At 40.7% G+C, this 23,531-nt stretch overlaps 1 protein-coding gene and 1 non-coding gene across 2 annotated transcripts; one reads left to right on the forward strand and one right to left on the reverse strand.

Moving 5' to 3' along the window:
• Positions 1-700: 700 nt before the first annotated feature.
• Positions 701-6,304, reverse strand: CXCL13 (C-X-C motif chemokine ligand 13). The gene is made up of 4 exons (XM_066233121.1): positions 6,211-6,304; positions 4,493-4,625; positions 1,235-1,315; positions 701-947 (listed from the first exon to the last, which is right to left on the reverse strand). The coding sequence occupies exons 1-4, from the start codon at positions 6,272-6,274 to the stop codon at positions 935-937; spliced, it is 291 nt and encodes a 96-aa protein (XP_066089218.1). The 5' UTR covers positions 6,275-6,304; the 3' UTR covers positions 701-934.
• Positions 6,305-22,066: 15,762 nt separating this feature from the next.
• Positions 22,067-22,142, forward strand: TRNAN-GUU (transfer RNA asparagine (anticodon GUU)). The gene has a single exon. It is a non-coding gene; the product is annotated as a tRNA-Asn (tRNA).
• The last annotated feature ends 1,389 nt before the right edge of the window (positions 22,143-23,531 follow it).

Consider the following 23,531-nt stretch of genomic DNA (forward strand, 5'->3'; position numbering starts at 1 on the left):
ATTCTTGGGATCTTTGAATGTTATGAGTTTTTATATGTGACAATAATTCTTATAAGGAAACCTTTTTTTATTTTACAGAGAGAGGGACAGATAAGGACAGACAGGAAGGGAGAGAGATGAGAAGCATCAATTCTTCATTGCAGCACCTTAGTTGTTCATTGATTGCTTTCTCATACGTGCCTTGACCGGGGGCTACAGCAGACCGAGTGACCCCTTGCTCAATCTAGTCAGCAACCTTTGGGCTCAAGCCGGCAACCTCAGGGTTTCAAACCTGGGTCCTCCACATCCCAGTTTGATGCTCTATCCACTGCACCACCGCCTGGTCAGGCTATAAGGAACCTTTTTAAAAGTAAGAAAAGGACTCCATTCCTCTCAATAGCGAACTTTTGAATGGAAGACGTCTAGTGTGTGGGCCCTTTTGTTTATTGTCAGGCGCAAGTTTGATGGGTTTCTCAGGCAGCTTTTCCAGTGTCGTACAGAAGCCTGCTTTCCTTAGGGTGTAAAATGATTGAAAGGCACTCCATCATTGCCTTCTTAATTCAAGCCAGATGTTCAGATTTGATGTTTCTTATTCCTTTATTTTTCTAGGAAAATTTAGAAAGAAACTTACATGAAACTTCTCTCCCTGATGAATAAGAATGCAAACGCCAAGTATGTATTTGAAAAAGAATTTTATTTGAAAAATGTTCAAATTTGCCCTATCAGCCTCTGAAGGGTGATTTTTACGTGTATTTTCATGCTTGCTTGTATAGGGAAGCTCTCTCTCTCTCTCTCTCTCCCCCCACCCTTCCCTCTCCCCCTTTATCCCCCTAAAAAGAGTCAGTCGAACATAAAACTAAACCGAGAGCAGGAATGAGGAGGAATGCAGGTGTCCTTAGTGGGATATTCGCATCAGGCGTTCCATGTCTTAACTGAAGCTGGTGACACTAAAAAGTCAAGACTTTATTCTGTGAAACAAAAACATAAACAAGAGAGTCATTTTTAGAGAAAGACCAGACACTGTGGCTTTCCCCTGAAATACCAAGGAATATTGTGGATATGGCTTTCAGTTTAGTTTACTGAGCTGCTAGAATGAGTCACCCCAACCCCATCTGATACGTAATAATAATGAAGACTTGATATTTGTCTTGGGAACAGCTCATAAATTTAAAACGGCATCCATTTTGACTGCCCAGGAAAGGGAAACCCTTCGGTACTAATTAGAATCTGAAAACCCTTTGTATGCCTGACTTACTTGAGTATGTCTCTCAGAAGATTTTGTGTGCGTTTGGATTTAGGATTCAAGCATACAATTGATTTATTCTGCAACCAGACTCTGAGAGAAAATAAACAAAAATAAAAATAAAGCAGTGTTACATTTTCAGTCAATCCTGCACTTAGGGAAATACTTAAATATAAAAATAATTATTCCCAGATGAAGCAAAATTGGAGGTAGGCAGTTTGGGATCTGGCGTAGGTGATTTGTAGCATGAGGTTTGAGAAGTACAAAAAATACCGTTTGCAGATGCGTATGTGTGAGGTGATGGAACCGACTATGAAGCTGAGAGAATCTCACAAGTCAGAGGTTAATGTTTTGTTGACAACTTTTACATGAGTTGAGGATAGAACAAATAGGACTCAAAGGTTGGCTTACTTCTAAAGCCACATCACAATATCTTTTAAATGTTTTTGACCTTTGAGCTTGGGAGAACAAAATAAATTATAAAGCACACTTTCTTGAGGACCTTTAATTTGAAAAAAAAAATCAATAAAATTGAATGTGGGAGAGGTTACAGAGTTGATTGCTCTGAGAGACACCTGCATTTTTTGGTTGAAACACCAGTAAGTGAGGCTTTCACTGCTCTAAGAAATTAAACAATAACAAAAGCATTACTTCCCACGTGCCAGGCATTATGCTCAGCAGGTAACGTGAATTATCTCAATGAATTTAACGAAAGCCCTGTGCTGGAGGAACTATTATTTCCTCACCTCAGATGAGAAATTTGAGGCTTAGTGAGTTTATTATATACCTTTTCCAAGATTGCGCTGTAAATAGATGATAGAGCAGGATTCAAATGATGGTAATCTGACTCCAGAACCCACACTTTTGGCCACAGCTTTACATGGGCATAATCTGAATGGTCACCAAGTGCCAGGTATGATGTTGCATGTTTTACCTTTAGTGGAAGAAGTGAAGTTTCCCAGATGATAGCAAACAAAATACAATTTCTTGGTGTGTCGTTTATCTTAGCTATAAAATGACAAAGAGCAAGGACCTATCCATCTAGGTCTGAAACTCCACTTTTGTTAAATGAATCATAAGAGGTCAGAATTTATAAAAGAGTTGGGTTCTTGGGCTGAGGCTTCCAATTTGGTTTCTGAGTTCATGATGGAAAAACAGATTTTTGATCTCCTGGACCCACAACATTTTGAGCCCTGACCGGTATGAGTTTCTCATAATAATCTGCATCTTTTGCTTCCATATCTGCTTGTAATTTAGTAATGCAGAGTTTGGTGAGAAGATATCAAATTTAATTTTTGTCACTTCAGAACAATTGAAGTTAAGGCCAATAAAAGTACTGTGCATTAGTCTCCCTGAGTGTAAGGGGAGAGCCCTGGCTCGTGGCAGAGGGAATGTCAGAAAGAGAAAGGCCTCTCCATTTTCTACATGACCAGAGGAGCTGCTCAGAAACAGGTTCTGACTACACTTCACAGCACTGAATCTGAGGACAGTAAACTGTGGTCTAGTTAGAACTTTCATTGGCAAAGACCTTAGTGAAAATATAATGCCTTTTAAAGGAAATATTTCATACACATTTTTGATGTTATGTATTTCCTTTTTACAAGTTGAATACAATTAGTATGAGGGCCAAAGCATTGATAGAAAAATGGGTCAAATGAAAAGTGAACTGTTGATAGACATTTCAAGAGCCTGAAGAAGTCCAAAGGAAGAGTTTCTAATGAAAGCCAAGTCAGCAAAGCCCTAGAAAGAGGCTGTGCCTAATTCTTCAGGGTGTTGTGGGTAATTGGTTCATTAAAGACAGGTTCAAGAAGGAGAAGCCAAAGTTTTATGTAGTGATTTGCAAAAAGGTCTACAGGTTCCATTTAAAATATTCAATGCAACAATCCAATCTTTGTTGAGCCTCTAACTCCATACAGGTAAGGGATAAAGTATTAGAAATGGAGGAATGAATATCATCCCCATCTATATAAGAACTTACTTTCTGGCGAGCATGAAAGAGTGGGAAAAAGCTTGATTGTCTCAATACAATGATGCTATATTAATTGCAGCTAACGTTTACTAATGTGCCAAACACTGTAGCAGGGGCTTTACATGCAATGGGTAAAGTTTAATTTGATGTACTGTGACTTCTCTGGGAATACAAAAAAGAGAGAGTCACAGAAACAAGGGGCCGTACCGTTTTAGTTAAAAAAAAAATCTCTTAAACTTCTTACAGCCACTACTGTCCCCTTAGCCTATCTCTTTATTCAGAGTTATGTGTTCAAAGTGAATAGAACCAGAAGCTAAAAGATGTTTCCACAAAGCAGACCTTCAGACAAAGGAATATTGTGGATACTTCTTGTCTTGTTCTTTGACTTGGTGGGAAACAAAGTATCTGCTTTTGCTGGCAATTTGAATTTGGTGGATTCCAGAAGAGGTTTGGAAATGGGGAATATTTGGGTAAGGTCCTGGCTCTGTCCCTTTGGAACAGTGTGCCTAGGGCAGTTAGTTACCCTTCCTAAGCCTCAATGTCTGCATCTGTAAAGGAATGAATGATAAAGTAGACAGACATACTTTAACAGGGCTAAGGAATAAAATGAGTGAATGCATATCAAGCACTTAACTCAGGGCCACTGCATAATAAGCACTGAACAAATATTACTTATTCTCATTATTAGTTTGAGAATTGTTAGCAACCTTCAAAGTAAATCACTTTGAGATTCTTAAGAATATTATGTGGCCTACCACTTGCAAGAACCTGGATGAATTTAGAGGCTATTATGCTCAGTGAAATAAGTCAGACAGATAAAGACAAATACCATGTGATTTCACTTATATGTGGAATCTAAAAAAAACAAAACAAAACAAAAAACCACAAAACCTCTGAACAAACAAAACCGAAACAAACTCATAGGTACAGAGAACAAACTGATGGGTGTGAGGAGGAAGGGAATTTGGGAGGCTGGTTGCAAAAGGTGAAGAGATTAAGAAGTACAAATTGCAGCTACAAAATATCCATGGGATGTAAAGTACAGCATAGGGAATATGGTCACTAGTATTGTAACCATTGTTCTTGGTGCCAGGTGGGTACTAGACTTATGGGGGAAGAGATCACTTTGTAAATGACATAAATGTCTAACCGCTATGCAGTACACTGAAACTAATATAGCATTGAGTGTGAGCTGTAATTGAACAAAAAAAAATTTTTAATGCCTTATATGGCAACATATAATCTGATTTTCACTGGGAGAAAGAAATCACAGTGTTTTGTTTTTTTCTTTTGCAACTTACACGATTTCTGTGTCTGAACAACCGCTCCAAGGCCGAAAGGTTCTAATCCGAAGAATCATCTGGCGCCTGAACCGGGGTGAGACCATTTTGGTGCACCTGCACCGTAAGTTTGTGTTACTGATCTCCAAAATACCTGTAAACGCAGACTCCGTTATTTTCACCTCTTTGGCATATAATTCATAACTAGAACTTAACTGCAACTCTTTCATACAATGCTTTGGAAGATTAAAACATTTCAAGTTGATGCTTCCACCCATATTCCTTTAGTGTGTGTATTTTTGCTTGTCTTGACTTATTTTCAAACATTTTCTACCAAAATCTTAAAAAATGAAATTAGCTTTTAAAACCAGAACACCTGTTTAAATTTGTGATAAAATTATATTGGCACTCAGGTAATTGTTCATATAAAAAAAAAAATTTGAGAACCGCCCCAACGGGGACCTACAACTCAGTTATAATTAATGCAGTATAAAATCAACTGATCTTCACTACTAACACATAAAAATCGAGGACAAGAACTCACCAGAGAGTCCCAGGAGCAATTACAAGCTGTAACAGTTCCCTCTCTTATCACACCCAATGCCCAGCCCCCAGCGCTCCCTCCCTTCCCCCCGTCAATCTCTGTTTGAGGAAATATCATGGAAGATAATTTTTGTTTCTGTCTAATACATTGCTCCCCATCTCAGCTGCAAATCATTACCAAACAGAAGCCAATAATAAAAATTCAAGACTATTTTTATCCAACTACAGGTTATTAGTGCTAGACAAGTACTGTAAGTAACCCATCTCATGTGTTTTAATGAATTCTTCCCCCTTTGATCCCAGTGCCTACCACGCTTGCCAATATAAAAGACCGCTCTCAAGGTGTCTACAGTTCAGTGGGCGAAACAAATGAACAAACACTAAAACGCCCGGAACATTGTATTTCACCCAAGGTCCAAACTGCACAATGGAAACAAAGGCTTTGCCAGGAGCAATGGAAAAGCTTCATGGAGGGGGAAAGAAATGGGGATCTTCAAGAATGAAAATCACATGTGATTTTACAAAATAATAACTGAAAAAATATATTTTGCATTTTAAGAACAAAAATTTGTGCTCTAAACCCGAGCCAATTGTATTATTCTGTACATAAATTCGATTCCTTCAGTGTATAATAAAAACTTACCACTTCAACTAGATATTTATCTATTTACACCAAGATTGCCTTCCCGTTTGGACTTGGAAGTCCATTTCTTTGCGTAAAGCTTACGTAAGTACTCCTGTTGTACTTGTAATGGTTCGTGCCAGTGCTAACCATACAGAACTGCATCAGACATTCCCTGCAGGGGACCAACCTGTTGAGTCAACAATTTCAAACCTATGAAGGGTTTAGTCAGAAGGGATAGCACTGAGAAGCAGAGGAAGGAAGAGATACATGAAAAGAACTAGTCATAGCAGAGCTGAATCTGAAAAAGGCCAGGAATAGACAAACCAAGTAGAAGTCCCGTGGACATTGGATGTCTAGTATCCCTCTTTCTGTGCTTATCAATTGTAACAATATAAATGCTTTCAGACTCAAGAGTTGAATTCTTAAGCACCTTACTTTTAGAAATCCAGGAGCAGTTTTTTCCTCCTTAAATAACATATTTTCCCTCATTTTTCTAACTGAAAAAAAAATTGAAATGGCTGAAGACCATCTCTGTTCAAAAGAGAATGACAGCGTTAGTGAAAGTTCTCACCATGGACTGGAGAGAGGCTGCTGACCAGCAGCAGGAGGAGCAGGCATCCGGGGATGAGCTTCATTCTGCCGGAAGGCGGAGTCCAGACTTCAGCTCTGAGTCTGAACTGTGGGCTCTCAGACGGGGCTCCTATTTATTTATACCAGGAAGGGCCCTCCCACTGTCTTTGTCTCCAGTAGGTCAGCTGCATCATCAGTTTTAAAAGCCCCCAAATATTGCTGAGACTGCTTTATTTTTTTTAACTTCTCTTGCAAATTTTATGAATTTGCATCAAAGCACTGTTTGTATAATAAACTGTTTCTTGAAAATGTAGACTGCAAGTGGCAAGGATGCTGCAGGAATTTGGGGGTGGAGAGAGAAGGAAAAGACATCAGTTTGGAGGCTCCGTGGCACTCTCTCCACGATCACCCTCAGTGATTGTGACTGTGAGTGCTTCTCTCAGTGAAAGATTAGCAGGATTTCTCCCCAACATCTAAATAAACGCTCCATGAGATTAGGGACGCTGTCAGCTACATCTTTGTGACCCCAGCACCTGCAAGAGAGTCTTACCTTTGCTAGGTGGCCTGTAAATATTTGCAGATCTAATGGATGTCTCCTTACATACAGATCCCTATGCTGGCTAGGTTCCTGTTTTTCTACCAGGCTTTCCCACCACTTACTTTGCTATCTGAAATAAATGAGTACTTATGTAATCTAACGATCATGAAAATACTGGAATGGGGCAAGTATGTGTCCCTCCATTGATGTGCTGGTGTCTTGATGAAGGGATGGAGACAATGACTTTGAGGGATAAATCTTTTTGGCTCTGGGATACATTTATTGAGCTTAAGAACCAGTTGTTAGCCCTGGCCGTTTGGCTCAGTGGTAGAGCGTCGGCCTGGCGTGTAGAAGTCCCAGGTTCGATTCCCGGCCAGGGCACACAGGAGAAGCACCCATCTGCTTCTCCACCCCTCCCCCTCTCCTTCCTCTCTGTCTCTCTCTTCCCCTCCCGCAGCAGAGGCTCCATTGGAGCAAAGATGGCCCAGGCGCTGGAGATGGCTCCTTGGCCTCTGCCCCAGGCGCTAGAGTGGCTCTGGTCGTGGCAGAGCGACGCCCCGGAGGGGCAGAGCATCGCCCCCTGGTGGGCAGAGCATCGCCCCCTGGTGGGCGTGCCTGGTGGATCCCAGTCGGGCGCATGCAGGAGTCTGTCTGACTGTCTCTCCCCGTTTCCAGCTTCAGAAAAATACAAAAAAAAAAAAAAAAAAAGAAACAGTTGTTAGAAGAAAGTGTTATTGGAATTTCATCAGATACTGAACCCATGCTACAGTTTGTTTAGCAAAGCATACATGCAATTTGGTTTTCATCCAAATAATCCATGGGAGCAATCAACCCACCACCTTAACTCATTGCCAGGAGCTCTTTGATTAAAAAGAAAAGAAAAGAAAAGTATGTGGACAATGGCTACTGTGTCCTAGATAGAGTAGCCCTGGGCTGTCCTGGGAGTATGCAAGTGTGCATGTTTGAAACCAGACCCATTGAACCACTGAAAAATTAGAGGTTTGGTTTTCCTGATGTGGCTTTCTCAACAATTTGGGTTTTGCTACTCAATTAGCCCTGTGGGCCCTGGCCAGATAGCTCAGCGGATAGAGTATCAGCCCGGCATGCAGATGTCCCAGGTTTAATCCCTAGTCAGGGCACACAGGAGAAGTGACCATCTGCTTCTCTCCCCATCCCTCTCCTCCTTCTCTCCCTCTTTTTCTCCTGCAGCCAGTGGCTCAATTCATTTGAGTGTCAGCCCTTGGCACCGAGGATGGCTCAGTTGGTCCTAGCCACAGCCTCTGGCACTAAAAATAACTCGATTGGACATCAGCCCCAGACAGGGGTTGCTGGGTAGATCCTGGTCAGGGTGTATATGGGAGTCTGTCTCACTGTCTCCCCTTCTCTCACTTAAAACAAAAGAAAAGAAAAAGAAAACAAAATAGCATTGTGGATGTTCGGCACCCTAGGTGTTCCAGTTGTCACGTAGTGGTTGTGGTAATGTCATACAACCTACTTACAACAAATAGTTCTCAGGAAGCTCATCAGTCTTCAGGAAACTATTCTATTGTTTGGGCAGGTCTAATTATTAGAAAACATATATATATAAAAACATATCTATATATATATAGCAGCTTCCATATGTGTGTATATATATATACATATGGAAGCTGCTTCCATATGTATATACACACATATGGAAGCTGCTTCCCTAATAGTTCAGCCACTTTGTTCTAATTAACCATTTACCACCATATGAAAACAATTACAAAAGCTCTTTCATATGATAGCACTCTAAATATTTGAAGACATGGTATGTCAGTTGGGTCCCACAGGAAGCAGAAGCTGAGAATGGATGATGGAGTAATAGAAGTTGTTGTTTTGTTTTTCAGAATATCTTCTGTAATAGATAAAAAGGAGGAAGAGGCAGGAGGAGGCACAGAGAGGCTCAGATTGCAATGCTGATCTGATAAAGTCTATGAGAATTCAATGCGGAGTGCCTGAGAAAAGACTACGTATTAGAGGAGCCCCACAATGGGCAGAGATGTCCCGGCCCTACCACCCCTGCCGTGGTCAGCCACTGGCTGGATGGAGCCTCTCAGAAACATCATGGTCTCTGGTAGAACTGCAAAGCAGACTCGGAGGGTGTTAACAGCTGGAGGCTGTCAGCTAACGACACTTCTCACAGCTGGCCAGCAAGTTATTTCTTTAAGGGAGATCTGAGCAGCGAACCTCTGTGGTTATCACAGAGGGTTATAAATTAGAGGTTAAGAGTACAAACTGTGAGGTCACCCAGTCAATGACTTTGGACAGGTCACTTAATTTATTATGCCTCATATTTACCAGTTTTCATAATGCTAATTTCAAAAGATTGTGTGGAGAATAACATCATTTAGTACGTGTATAGTTCTCAGTAGAGTGTCTAGCACATAGAATGAATTCAATAGATGTCTATCTGTCCATCCATCTATCCACCCATCATCAAGTCTTACTAACTTCCACTCTAAAACACACTTGTACATACTTCAAAGGTGAATATTCCTATGCTTTTAAAAAAATTATATTTATTGATTTCAGCGAGAGAGAGAGAAAAGAGAGAGAGAGAGAGAGAGAAACAAGAACATCAATCTGTTCCTGTATATGCCCTGACTGGGAATCGAACCAGCAACCTCTGCACTTTGGGACAATGCTCCAACCAACCGAACTATCCAGCCAGGGACCTATGTCTTTTAACTTATAACACAATTTGAACCTTTCTCACCATCTTTTTTCCACCCTTTAGCTTTAAACAGATAAATTACTGTTTGGTTTACCTTTTTGAAACCTGTTGATTTTTTTTTCATTGTTTCTCCTAAATCATGACTGCCCTTTGTTCTGCCTTCCTATACTACGCTGACTCATAGCCACAGTCACATACACCTACTCTGGCATGCACACATATGCGAATACCACACTGTCGCAAACGTGGCTTTGCCAGTACAAAGTAAAGGAAGCCATTACCTTTTATTATCCTGGACACTGAGTAACAGTATTCTGGTCACATATTAAATTGACAGGCAACAAAATTTTTGTTTCTCTTGAAAATGGTCAATTTTTGACAATGTCTTTTTCATTTTACTCTCTTGCAATTTGATCTTGGGACCCAAGTGTAGGAGTTTCACTTTTGCCTCTATTATGCGTACTATATAGATCCTTGTTAGAGCTCAAATGAGTGATGCTGGCAATGCCAGGAAAAGCATAAAGACAAAGTACCTGAAAAATCTAGTAAATTCCACAGTTCACTCTGGTGGAAATAAGACTGCTATGTCAAGGAGCTAATTCCAGAGCAGTTCTAAAATTTTACTTTCATCCTTTTAATGCCCAGATTTCTGGATTGACCTTATACTGAACAAAGAATATTATATCTGGCTCCTCAGGGTTGGAGATTGCACAGCTTTTTGTTAGATGATTCCAGAAGTTTCAAGTATGACTCCATAATCTCATTTACATCAGGGGTATAAATTTCAAAAATTTAAAAGACAGCCTGACCAGGTGATGGCACAGTGGATTGAAAGTCGGACTGGGATATGGAGGACCTAGGTTCGAAACCCCGAGGTCGCCAGCTTGAGCGCGAGCTCATCTGGTTTGAGTAAAGCTCACCAGCTTGGACCCAAGGTCGTTGGCTCGAGCAAGGGGTCACTCGCTCTGCAGTAGTCCCCCCACACCTCCCGGACAAGGCACATATGAGAAAGCAATCAATGAACAACTAAGGTGCCGCAACAAAGAATTAATGCTTCTCATCTTTCTCCCTTCCTGTCTATCTGTCCCTATCTGTCGTTCTCTCTGTCTCTCTCTGTCTCTGTCACACACACAAAAAAATTTAAAAGACAAAAATGGTATTTTGAACCAATTTATTTAAGGGCCAAATGGAAGCATTCTATTTTTTTTTTAAAAAAAGCTTTTATACACGAGATACTTTTGTTTGTAAACATAAAAACATATAACTTGATTTATATCAAACCTGATTTTTATGATCAGATATATAAAGACTTAGAGAAAATTAAAAAATTATAGAGAGGACCTTTTCCCTGATTCTGGAAACAAACCAGATGTTCTCTCTAGACCCAAGAAAAACTGAGTTGTTTGAAGACCTTAAGCACTTCGATTGTGATTGGTGGACAAGCACGATCAGCTTCCCCAGGATCTTCTTAAAATGCAGTATCTCATGTCCTGAATTTTAACTGGATTCATAGGTAATTCAAATGCACTTTAAAGCCTGAGAAGCACTGGTCTAGTATAGCATGAGACACGTGTATATGCAAACTGTCTTCAGAGAAATATTTGCACGATCGCCACCTGAGTATGCTGCACAAGTTCCTTAGTGAGAGCGGCCGGGACAAATGTGCTCGCTGGCAGCTAAATGCAGAGCAGTAACAACAACGAGGAGATTCTCTCCCAAGATATCAAAAAGTAAAATATCCCTAAAATAGAGAGGTGGCATAACCACTCACAGTATCTAGGAATCTAGCTCTCCAAGGGACATTGATCAGAGGGCCTATGGTAGAGTTTAAAATGACTAAAGGGATAAAATTCATATAATTTTAGGAAATTTGTAATAAAATAAGAGACAAACCACATGCCACTGACCAAACTGAGAACATCTTTTTCATTCCATTTACAAAGCAACTCAACTAGAAAACAGAAATTTCTTCTGTTTTTTTTTTTAAATAAATTTTTATTAATGGTAATGGGATGACATTAATAAATCAGGGTACATATATTCAAAGAAAACATGTCTATGTTATTTTGTCATTAAATTATGTTGCATACCCCTCGCCCAAAGTCAGATTGTCCTCCACCACCCTCTATCTAGTTCTCTGTGCCCCTCCCCCTCCCCTAACTCCCTCCCTCCCTCCCTCCCATGTCCTCCCTCCCCCCACCCCTGGTAACCACCACACTCTTGTCCATGTCTCTTAGTCTCGTTTTTATGTTCCACCAATGTATGGAATCATGTAGTTCTTGTTTTTTTCTGATTTACTTATTTCACTCCGTATAATGTTATCAAGTTCCCACCATTTTGCTGTAAATGATCCGATGTCATCATTTCTTATGGCTGAGTAGTATTCCATAGTGTATATGTGCCACATCTTCTTTATCCAGTCTTCTATTGAAAGGCTTTTTGGTTGTTTCCATGTCTTGGCCACTGTGAACAGTGCTGCAACCTGCGGAACGACTGCCGTCTGCTATTTGCTTTCACACGCCTTTCAGCACAATGTGAAAGCACTGTCACCTGGCCGAAAAGAGCTCTGGTTCTGAAGTCAAACTCTGGGGTTTTATCTCCGCTAGGACACTTAGCTGCCTTATGTCCCTACGGCTCAGTTCCTGCTGGGTCAGTAGGGTTTTAAATAATAATAGCATCTCAGAGACTTGTGCAGGGAACATAGGAGTGTTCTGCTCTGTGTTTGGGCAAATAGAAAACACTCAATAAATGTTAGATGTTTTTACTTTTGTAAAAACACAAGAATGTGTTATTTTTATTATAATTTATTATTGTTTTCTTATTATAGTTATTTTATTTTATTGTGGTAAGAACACGACATGAGATCTACCCTCTTAAATTTTTATGTGTAATATATAGTAGGTACAGTGTTGATGGTAGGTTCAGTGGTGTACAGCAGATCTCGAGAACTTACAGTATTTATCTTTCTTAAGAAGCGGTTTTGGCTTATTTTGTGATTGAAGCTCCTGACATAAATTAAAATGTCACTTAGGTTTCCATCGAACATACTGTATATGATTTCTTGCGTTTAAAGGTCCTTTGGTCAAAAATCTGTTCCTCTGAAACTGACCACCCACACTCTATTTTGACTAACTTTCAACAAAAATTTTCATCTGCTTTTCCTAAGGAGATACCTGTGTGGGTTTGTGTCAGTTACAAAGGGACTGACTGTCGTTGTACAAAGGGGACATTTTACCTTTTTCCATCATTTTCGCCTCCGCTGAGTTGGTTACAATAGCCTGTTGTTTGCTAGACAGTGGTTTTAAGACCTGTACCTGCGGCAAAGGTGTTTTTCAAAAGGAGTTAAATTTACATTTCAAGTTTTATTCAAGTTCAACACAAATACAGTGAATCCCAGTAAAACCTACAATGTGGCTATCTTTATAGCATTTTTTTCTGCGTTATTAGGGTGGTGGCTTGCCAGGAGACTGCTAGGTGGCAGTATTACTCACAGGAACAGCTTGCAGGAAAGGCGAGTCCTGTCCTCAGGTACAGGTCCCGCAGTGCTGACCAGGGAGCTCTGTTGCATGTTCTTTCAACATTCAAATCATTCATCTGATTTGTTTTATTGCTTCTTAAAAAAATATTATGAGATTTGAGGGTTTTTTTATTAAGCTGAAATGTTCATCAAGGAGGGGAGAAAAACCCCTAAAACTCTGAAATAATCCAACAAATCCTGGTCCAACTCCAACTCTCTGGCCTTGCGGTTGCAGAATCAGATTGTGTCTGTTTCTGGCATGCAACCATGTCAGTCCTCAGCAGCAGCTAAATGTGAAGCTTCGTGATTAGAAAGTTCTCTGAGAACATTCAGGCCACCACATACCGATGTCAAAGTGCCGGTCAAGATTTCTAGCGTTTTGCCTGACCAGGTGGTGGTGCAGTGGATAGAGCGTCGGACTGGGATGCGGAGGACCCAGGTTAGAAACCCCGAGGTCGCCAGCTTGAGTGCAGGCTCATCTGGTTTGAGCAAAGCTCACCAGCTTGGACCCAAGCTCGCTGGCTCGAGCAAGGGGTTACTCGGTCTGCTATAGCCCCACGGTCAAGGCACATATGAGAAAGCAATCAGTGAACAACTAAGGTGTCGCAACGAAAAACTGATGATTGATGCTTCTCATCTCTCTCCTTTCCTGTTTGTCTGTCCCTATCTATCCCTCTCTCTGTCTCTGTACAAAAAAAAAAAAAAGTTTTCTAGCCTTTTAAAGCACAACACAGTGAGAGTTAACAAAAGAGTCACCTTGTTTCTCCTGTTTGAATTCCATCATGTACAATTATTTCATCATCTGTTTTTTCCACTTAGCATGTATTTGTGTTAAAGCCATGTATGGATTCCAGAATATTACAAAGAAAAATCAATGGTTTTGTTTTCTAGAAAGAGCAGCACTATTTAATTTTGACAGTTTGGGGTACATCACTCTGTTCTTTTAATGTCTGCTGATTCTTAGATCAGGTGCCCCAGGTAATCCTCTTGGTCTCGTCCTTGATCAGTGGTTTCTCTTTCTCTATCCTGACGTTAAGCTTCCCTTTTAACTGTGCACTCTCCCTAAGCAATTATGTCTCTTCCCTGCTTCAAAGTTAGAAGTAAGTCCACTCATACTGGTATCTCTCCGACAGCCTACTGTTCGTTCCTTCATGGAGACCTCTTAGGTCCTTCCAACCAATGAAATTTAAAACTGAACTTAGTTCCTCCAAAAATCTGCTCTTCTTCAAGTATTTCCAGTCTTAGTAAGGTATCATTCACCAAATTGCTCAGAAACCAGTAAATCATCTTTAATTCCATTTTCACCTTTAATCTTCATATTTATTTGGTCTCCAAGAACTGCTGTTTGTATTTGTCTCCTTTTCTCCACTTTCATTGCCACACCGCATTCCAAGCCACACTGACTCTTTATTGAAGGATAACTGACATACAATATTGTAATAGTTTCAGGTGTACAGCACAGTGATTTCACACTGGAAGGCATGTAAATGGTCACCACAGTAAGTCTGGTTGCCATGTGTCATCTTATAAAGTTAATACAATGTTATTGAGTATATTCTTATGCTGTATGTTACATACCATGACTTATTTTTTTATAAATGAAAGTTTGTGCTTCTTAATCTCCTTTACCCCTTTCAATACCCCTCCCAAACCCCATCTCCTCTGGCAACCACCAATCTCTTCTCTATGTCTCTGAGTCTGGGCTTTGCTTTGTTTTGTTTTTTAGATTCCACACAGAAGTGAAATCATGTACTCTTTGTCTTTCTGTGACTGCTTTATTCAGTTAGCATAGTTTCTCTCTGTTCCTTCATTCTCCTTTCTTCCCTTGTGATTTGATGATTTTCTTTAGTTTATGTTTAGATTCCTTTCTCGTTTTTTCCGTGTATTTACTGTAAGCTTTGCATTGTGGTTACCATGTGGTTCGCTTACATCATCCTATGTTTATAATAGTCTATTTTAAGTTGATAGCAACTTAAATTTTAATGTATTTCAAAACTTTACATTTTTACTCCCCCCTTCCACATTTCATATTTTAGAGATAATTTTTTACATCTTTTTTTTATGTATCCCTTAACTAATTATTGTACTTTTAGATAATGTTACTGCTTTTGACTTTTAATCTTCCTAATAGCTTTATAAATGATTGATCCACTAGCTTTACTATATATTTACTTTTTCCAGTGCCCTTTATTTCCAGCTAAAAGAAGTCCCTTTAGTAGTCCTTGCAAAGCTGTTTTAGTGTGCTTTTATTTCCAGCTAAAAAAAGAAAAGTCCCTTTAATATTCCTTGCAAGGATGTTTCAGTAGTGATTAATTTCTTTAACCTTTGCTTGTCTGGAAAACCTTTTCTCTTTCAAATCTGAATGATAACCTTGCCAGGTAGAGTATTCTTGATTGGAAGTGCCCTCCTTCCTGCAATACTTTGAATATTTCATGCCATTTCCTTCTGACCTGCAAAATTTCTGCTGAGAAATCTTCTGATAGCTTTATGGGGTTTCCCTTGTATGCAACAATTTGTTTTTCTCTTGCTACTTTCAAATTTTTTCTATTTATCTTTAACTTTGGCATTTTAATTGTAATGTATCTTGGTGTGGCTCTGTTTGAATTCATCTCATTTGAAATCCTGAGGGATTCCTGGACCTGGATGTCTGTTTCCTTTCCCAGGTCAGGGAAATTTTCAGCCATTATTTTTTTCAAATAAGTTTTCTGTTCTTTTCTCTCCTCCTGCTAGGATCCCTATAATGCAAATGTTATTCCACTTGATGTTGTCCCAAAGGTCCCTTAAATTATCTTCATTAAATTTTTTTTCTGCTCTGTCTAGGAGTTTTATTGCTTTAATCTTCCAGTTTGCCAATTTATTCCTCTACTTCATCCAGTCTGCTCTTGAACCCCTCTAGTATATTTTTCAGTTGTTATATTCTTCAACCTTGTTATTTCCATTTTGTACTTTATTTTCTATCTCTTTGTTGAAGTTTTCACTATGTTTATTTATTCTCCCAAGTTTGGCGGTCATCTTTATGACTATTACTTTGAATTATTTATCAACTGGATTACTTATCTTTGCATCATTAAGGGTTTTTCTTTCTGGGGTTTTGTCTTGTTGTTTCATTTGGAACATGGTTATCTATTTTCTCATTTTGCTTGACTTTTTGTGTTTGTTTCTATATATTACGAAAACCAGTCACCTCTCTCAAGTCTTAAAGGAGTTGTCTTGTGTAGGTAATAATACTTCTTGTTTAAACTTGCCTTTGCTCTTGGTTGACTCTTGAAATTTTGTGATTGTCTAAGTATCTTAATTCATTCATTTAGGCTCCCAATGCTGAGGGTATGCCAAGACTTGTCAGTGTTCTAAGGTAAGAAATCTCATTTAACAATTTCAGGCTGATTGCAAGCCACAGCCTGAGGCAGTGGCTTTACAGTATGCAAATACATACAGTTCTGTAAGGCTGCAATTTTAATACCTTCTGTCCTCTAGACCAGGAGATATGAAGGTGTTCCCTGGGTGACAGTTGCAAAATTGAGGCTCCAAATGAGTGTATAAGCTCCTTTCTGAGTGTGCAAAGATGGTATCTTCCTGCTTAACTTCCCTGGGAGTGCCTCCTCAGTTTATAAATATGCATGAAATATGAAGCCTCTCCTCAGATTAAAGCTACAGGCTAAATAACTAGGCTTTTTTCATAGAAAGATTTGAGTTGTGTTTCAGTCTGCTGTGTAGTGCCTTGGGGGTGACCTTCCAAGAACTGATTCTTACGGTCCTATGGAGCCCAAGAGTGTCAGCTTCCTTGGCCACCAGGGCAAGATGACCAAGGAGCATCCCCTGTGTGGGTCACATCTGCCCGCTGGTTCATGGAAACTGGACAATGTAGTGGGCAAGGCACTCTACTCAGAAAGGCAACTGGAAAATTTCTTGACTGCCATGACTGCAGGCTTTAGCAATACAGCAGGAGAGTCTCTTGTCTGTGTTTACACATTGGATTTAGGTTGGGAGTGGAAGAATGCTATGGCTGCTTACACTCACCAGCAGCCAGGGGGTGGAGGAGTGTTGCAAATGTCAACACTTGCAGACTTTGGCTAAGGAACTGGAGAATTCCACAACCATTCATGCTAGCCTGCCTTAACCAGGTATCAGGGAAGTGCCACAAGTGCCCATGCTCTTCAGCTTCAACAAGGCAGTGGGATAGTGCCACAACTGCTTACCCTTGCCTGCCTAGTAACGTGGTGGAGAAGTGCTGCATTAGGGCTCATCCACCTGTGCTACTAGATTAGGTATAGAGTGTAATATCGGTGTCTACCCATGCCCTCATCTCAAGAGAGCATCTAACAAATGAATCTCTTTCACATATAGTCTAGGCACTTTTCAAACTGCTGTCTTTTATTGAGTGTTAGTGTGAATGTGACTGCACATGAGCTCTTTAAGAAGAGAATCTTACTGTGCTATAGCACTTGGGACCAATGGACAGAAGCCCTGTTGGAAGAGGCAGATTTAATGGTGGGTGCACCTGGCGTGCACCCTGGGCCCCAACTTCTGAAGGGCCCCACAAAACCCCAACTTTACACTTTTTTCTAATGACACCCAGTTTGGTTTCATATGTGCAATTTTAACATTAATAGTACATGATATTTTTTATTTATTTAAAAATATGGTTAACATATATTTTAATTTTTCCTGTCTCTTTTTAAAAATTTTTTACTTATTCATTTTAGAGAGGAAGAGAGAGAGAGAAGGGAGGGAGGAGCAGGAAGCATCAACTCCCATATGTGCCTTGATCAGGCAGGCCCAGGGTTTTGAACCGGCAACCTCAGCATTCCAAGTCGACGCTTTATCCATTGCGCCACCACAGGTCAGGCCTCTTTCTTTTTGTTTAAGGAGCCCAATATTTTCTTCTGCTCCCGGGGCCTCAACCGACCTTAATCCGCCTCTGCCTGTTGGTTTTCTAAGACATTTTAGGGGTTCATCTTCCTGGCACAGATCCCTGGGGTTGTGCTGCCTCATGTGGGGTACCAGCCCCCACTCCTCTGGAAGAAGCACTCTTCTGATGAGATCCTTCCCTATTGTATGTTGTCTCACCAGGGGTTGGTATTTTTTCTTTTTCAAGAATGTGTCTCTGCATCTCTTACTGTCTTGATGCGTTGTGGAGAGCAGTTTATTGAATTTTGAGAAGGAATTGTTCCGTATGTAGTTGTAAATTTGGTGTGCCCAGGGAAGGAGTTGAGGGCAGAGTCTTCCTGAACCACCGTCTTGTACCTGAGCCTTCCATCATCGTCTTCCGTTGAAACTACTACAATAGTCCATTAACTGCTTTCTTCCTATCCTTCCTCCAACCCATTTTCCACACCGCAGACAGTCATGTTTACAAAACATAAAGCTGATCATGGTATTGCTATACTTCAAAAACTCATCCTGGCCAGAAAGCTCAGTTGGTTAAAACATTGTCCTAAAATGCAGAGGTTGCCAGTTCAATCCTCGGTCCGGGCACAAACAGGAACGGAGTGATGTTTCTGTCTCTCTCTCCCTTCCTCTCTCTAAAATCAATAAAATAAACATTAAAAAAATACTTCTCACTTTTCTTATGTGGATATATCCTTATGTGGATCCTGTCCTCTTCAATTTTATCTTTTGTCTTACTATCTTGTTCTCCATTCCACTTTTCATTTTGAACACCCTATGTAATCACTGTGCCCTCCACTAGGGCTCTGAAAATCACAGATTGAACATTTTCTGCAAAGGCTCCAACTGTGTATTCCAGATGAATACCTTCTTCCTCATTTGTGGTATCTGGCTATTTTAAATGTTTTCCCCTCTAGCTCTACTTTTATGGCTTTATTTCTATTTATCCTGAATACTAGCATGTTGTAGCTGGACTGTATGTTGAATGTAGATATTTTTGAAGCTTAGAGCTGGGCAAAACACCCCACCTTCCTCCTGAATAAAATATATTTACTATGGAGCCTCAATTTGTTGTTGTATAGTGAAGAAAATTTCCCCCCTAACCCCAACTCTACTAACTATATTGACGCTCCCTTTCCTGCTCTGTAAGGCATATTCTCCGGGTTTCATAATATTGTTTTATACTTTTTTGTTATTTGAATAATCTTATTTCTGTTTAATGGAAAAAAAAATTCAGTATTTCCATTATTCAAAGCTCTTCTCTCTCCCAGCCAATGCAGATGAAAATTTTGACCAAAGTGCCTTGGAGTGGGTGAGAAAAGTATACTCTGGTGAAAATTTTGACCAAAATGGCTTGGAGTGAGTGAGAAAAGTATACTCTGGGTGTCCTATACCTCCCCTTTTGTCTTCCAGGTTTGTGCTACTCAGAAGGAAGAGGTATGGGGTGGGAATTGAATGTTTACCTTTCATGGCAAGGTGACGGCCCATGACCTGCTCATTACTCATCACTGCTGTCTGTTGTCATTATGCACGTCAGCTGTGTGGCAGGGCTGCGCCTCTCAGGGAGGACCTGAGGAGCCTCCTGACTGCATAGCACCCTGACAGAGAGGAGCTGACTCTGGACCAACTCCTTCAACAACTCCTCAGCCCCTACTACAGGGGCACACTCTAAAGTCACTTGTTTCTGGGATCACTTTGCCTCATGACAGCCCTTTGGAAGTGGAGTAGTAGTGAGGCAACTAAGTCTGGTTATCTCTTACTATGTTCCCCAGACTCACAGAAGATTAAAGTGTTGTTGCCATGACCAGTGGTAAAAACCAGGCTGCCTCACAGGTACCTCCTCTCTCAGTATCCTGTCTCTCTGTTTCCTCTTTCTCCAAGTTTCAACTATATCAAGCACTCGATTACTTTAATGGCTTGCCAAAGTTCAGAAGACAGAGGGAAGAGCTTCTTTTCTATACCTGGAAATCTCCCAAAGCTCTTTTAGCTCTCCGAGTCTTTTCCTCATATTGATTGGGGTGTTGGGGGAGAAGGGAGGGTTCTTTGGGTGCCTTCTATGGGAAGGTGGTTGGCGTTGGTGCTGTTTGTGCTCCACACATAGAATGTGACCACGTAGCAGATGTGGTCTTACAGGTTGCCCACCCACTATCCATTCCTGCACTTCCATCTTTTGCATAGATCTTTATTGAATTTGAATATTCAAATCCTTCCACAGGACCTGGCCCGTTGGCTCAGCGGTAGAGCGTAGGCCTGGCGTGAGGGATTCCTGGCCAGGGCACATAGGAGAAGCGCCCATCTGCTTCTCCACCCCTCCCCCTCTCCTTCCTCTCTGTCTCTCTCTTCCACTCGCAGCCAGGGCTCCATTGGAGCAGAGATGGCCCGCGCGCTGGGGATGGCTCCTTGGCCTCTGCCCCAGGCGCTAGAGTGGCTCTGGTCGCGGCAGAGCGACGCCCCCTGGTGGGCAGAGCGTCGCCCCTGGTCGGGCGCACGCAGGAGTCTGTCTGACTGTCTCTCCCCGTTTCCAGCTTCAGAAAAATACAAAAAAAAAAAAAAAAAATCTTCCACACAGCTCTGTATTTCAGATAGGCTATTTCAAGACACTTAGGGAGAAATCTCATTATTTTAAACCTAGCACAATTCCACTTTTCTAAGTTTGGGGTCTGGGGAAGTCATTTATATTTTAACTCTTAAAATAGCAATAACACAGGAAACAGTTTTCTCCTGAATTTGGACATTGTCCTTAGGCTAGATCTCTCCCATGCGTAAAATGGCTACGGCAATTCAAAGTGGCATATCCAGAACTAACAAGTGCAACAGATAGAAGAATTCCTTGTCAAAATAGTGGACATGGCCTTATTATTTGAGACAATTTTTTTTTTATTGTTTAAGATAGTTTAAATGCATATTTGGTTACTTAGGGGCTAGGGATCATTGGTAAAGCTGGTTGGTTAGTTCTTATGCAAGCTTTGAAGGTTTTTCTTGGTCTGATTAATTTAGTTCCTGACAGGATCTTGTCTGGTGTCATCAGCACTGTAGTTGGGTGATCTAACCAGGCTGAGGAATCAAGATTCTGCAAGACATTTTATGATTGTATGTCAGTGACATCATATATATATATATATATATATACACACACACATATATATATACACACACACACATATATGATATTCAAACTTTATTTAAACATTTAAAGATAATGTTTAGATTTTTAATTTTTTAAAAATATTTCAATTACAGTTGACATTCAGTATTATATTAGATTCAGGTATACAGAACAGTGGCGAGACATTTATATACTTTACAACGTGATCCCGCAAAGAGTCTAGTACCCTCAACACAGTTATTACAATATTATTGGCTATGTTCCCTATGCTTTACATTCCTATGACTATTTGTAACTGCCAATTTGTATTTAAAACTCTTCACCTTTTTTACCCAGCCGCCCAGCCCCCCCCCCGTCCACCTGGCAACCATCAGTTTGCTCTTTGTATCTATGAGTTTATATCTGTTCTGTTTGTGTATTTGTTTTGTTTTGTAGATTTCACACATAAGTGAAATCATATGGTTTATTTTAAAGCAAAAGGCAGAAACTGAACATCTTGTGATCATTGTTATTGTTTAAACTATCACTATTTTGTGCTTCACTAGCTACATTTTTCTATTATCTCAAGCAAAGTATACTTTTAAACATTTTTCCTGGAACTTATTTTATTGGCAAGACTTTAGGACATGACTAGCATGTTTTCTTAATCTTTGACTATAAGTTCTATGACAATCAAAACAATTTGAAACATTTCGTTAAAGCCTATGTCTATATCTCTAGACTCTATGATCTAATACCTAAACATGTTTATTGTTAACTACCAGTTTCATGATGGACACATGTTTTTAGTTCTTTTGCTTATCAGCTTTAGCCCTTAACACACACCAGGAAAAAATGTCACTATATTTCCTGATACACTACCTCCCATCTGCCTCAGTGATACACAAAGGAATTTTGCTCTATCCACAAAATGTATACCCCAATTTTTTTGAGTATGACAAGGTCAGTAAAGGTAGTTAATTCTCTATTCCTACACAAGTTGAAAGACTATTTGAGACCACTGAGAGGGAGTTGGAATGTCAAGTTGAGGGATCTCCGTGTGATAGCATCTCTGGATAGAAGCATGCCCTTTTTGGAGGCCAGGAGCCATTGTCTTAAGAAGTCTGACAGAGCCCTGGCCGGTTGGCTCAGTGGTAGAGCATCGGCCTGTTGTGCGGGGGACTCGGGTTCGATTCCCGGCCAGGGCACATAGGAGAAGCGCCCATTTGCTTCTCCACCCTCCCCCCTCCTTCCTCTCTGCCTCTCTCCTCCCCTCCGGCAGCCAAGGCTCCATTGGAGCAAGGATGGCCCGGGCACTGGGGATGGCTCCTTGGCCTCTGCCCCAAGCGCTAGAGTGGCTCTGGTCTCGGCAGAGCGATGCCCCAGAGGGGCAGAGCATCGCCCCCTGGTGGGCGTGCCGGGTGGATCCCGGTCGGGCGCATGCAGGAGTCTAACTGTCTCTCCCTGTTTCCAGCTTCAGAAAAAAAAAAAAAAAAATACAAGAAGTCTGACAGAGAACCGAGGAGAAGGCCATTTTTTGAACTGCTCTGCATATAGTAGTAAAACCCAAGATTTGAAAGCTCAGAGCGAAAAAGCAGCATCTTCACAGAAGGCCCTTGCAGAACAGCAGTGATGCTTCCTGACAAGGAGGCTGGGGCAAAAATTGCAAGTAGTCTTGTCCCTCTTCTCCCAGAAATCAGTGCGATGCTTTTTGGAGGTGTGAGATAAAAGTCCTATAGACAAGTTAGAGAAGTGCAATATTAATACTATATACGATGCTACAGTTACGTTCAAAGGCTGTAGTTTCACACTTTTATGCTGCAGTTTTCTGTGGGTCATTAACATCAATCTCACTTCATGACTCAATTCTACTCAGGATCCATGAGTGAAGTGAATCACTGTTATTGCTCTGTTTCTGCCTATAAATGAGCAAATAATTGAGTGTCTGCTATCTGCCAAGCATTATGCAATATGCACAAAAAGGACGTGCTCCCTGCCTTGTGAAAGACAGCCAAAAATTTAGCACTTTTACTGTGCGCACTCAGGTTTCTAAGCACAGCGCATCAGGTTTAAAAGCACAGACTAGGATTACTTTTACTCAGGGTGTCTGGAGTAGTGGAAATGGTCTAACACGGCATGTTTTCTTAATTATAAAGCACAAAAGGTTTGAGTAGGGGACTCACAAGCAACAGCTGCTCATTCTAAATTAAGTGAACAGAAGTCCAGGAATCATGTCCATAGACCTTTTATCTGTCTCACTGATATCCAAAAAAGCTTTGTTTTGTTGGCAGAAAACAAACAAAGAAACAAAAGAATGTGCTAGTAATAGTTTTAAGACCAACTTTCTGGAAAATAGTTTCGCATTTGCTGATTTCCATGATGTAAATATTCCCAACATGGCCGTTTTCAAACTACCCCAGTGAGGTCACTGAACATGGAGTTGGGGACTGACGAGTGCCACTGGAGCGTGCCAGTGCCAGCTGCCCATCAACAGGGCCACAGCACTTGCCCAGGGATCCATGACCTGAATGAAGTGTTGACTCTGCCTTAATACTCACCTCAGCAGGGGTCTGGTGGGGCCGGGCTCTCTTCTCTGA

Source organism: Saccopteryx bilineata, chromosome 5 (assembly GCF_036850765.1).
Source record: "Saccopteryx bilineata isolate mSacBil1 chromosome 5, mSacBil1_pri_phased_curated, whole genome shotgun sequence".
In the NCBI taxonomy this organism is placed as follows: Eukaryota; Metazoa; Chordata; class Mammalia; order Chiroptera; family Emballonuridae; genus Saccopteryx; species Saccopteryx bilineata.

What these genes read in the sequence shown, in the direction of transcription:
- CXCL13 (XM_066233121.1), bottom strand. Translation starts at nt 6,274, where the DNA reads ATGAAGCTCATCCCCGGATGCCTGCTCCTCCTGCTGCTGGTCAGCAGC. An exon ending in CAGCCTCTCTCCAGTCCATG is followed by an intron (nt 4,626 to 6,210) that starts GTGAGAACTTTC and finishes CTGCGTTTACAG; the next exon opens with GTATTTTGGAGATCAGTAAC. An exon ending in TGTTCAGACACAGAAATCGT is followed by an intron (nt 1,316 to 4,492) that starts GTAAGTTGCAAA and finishes ATTTTCTCTCAG; the next exon opens with AGTCTGGTTGCAGAATAAAT.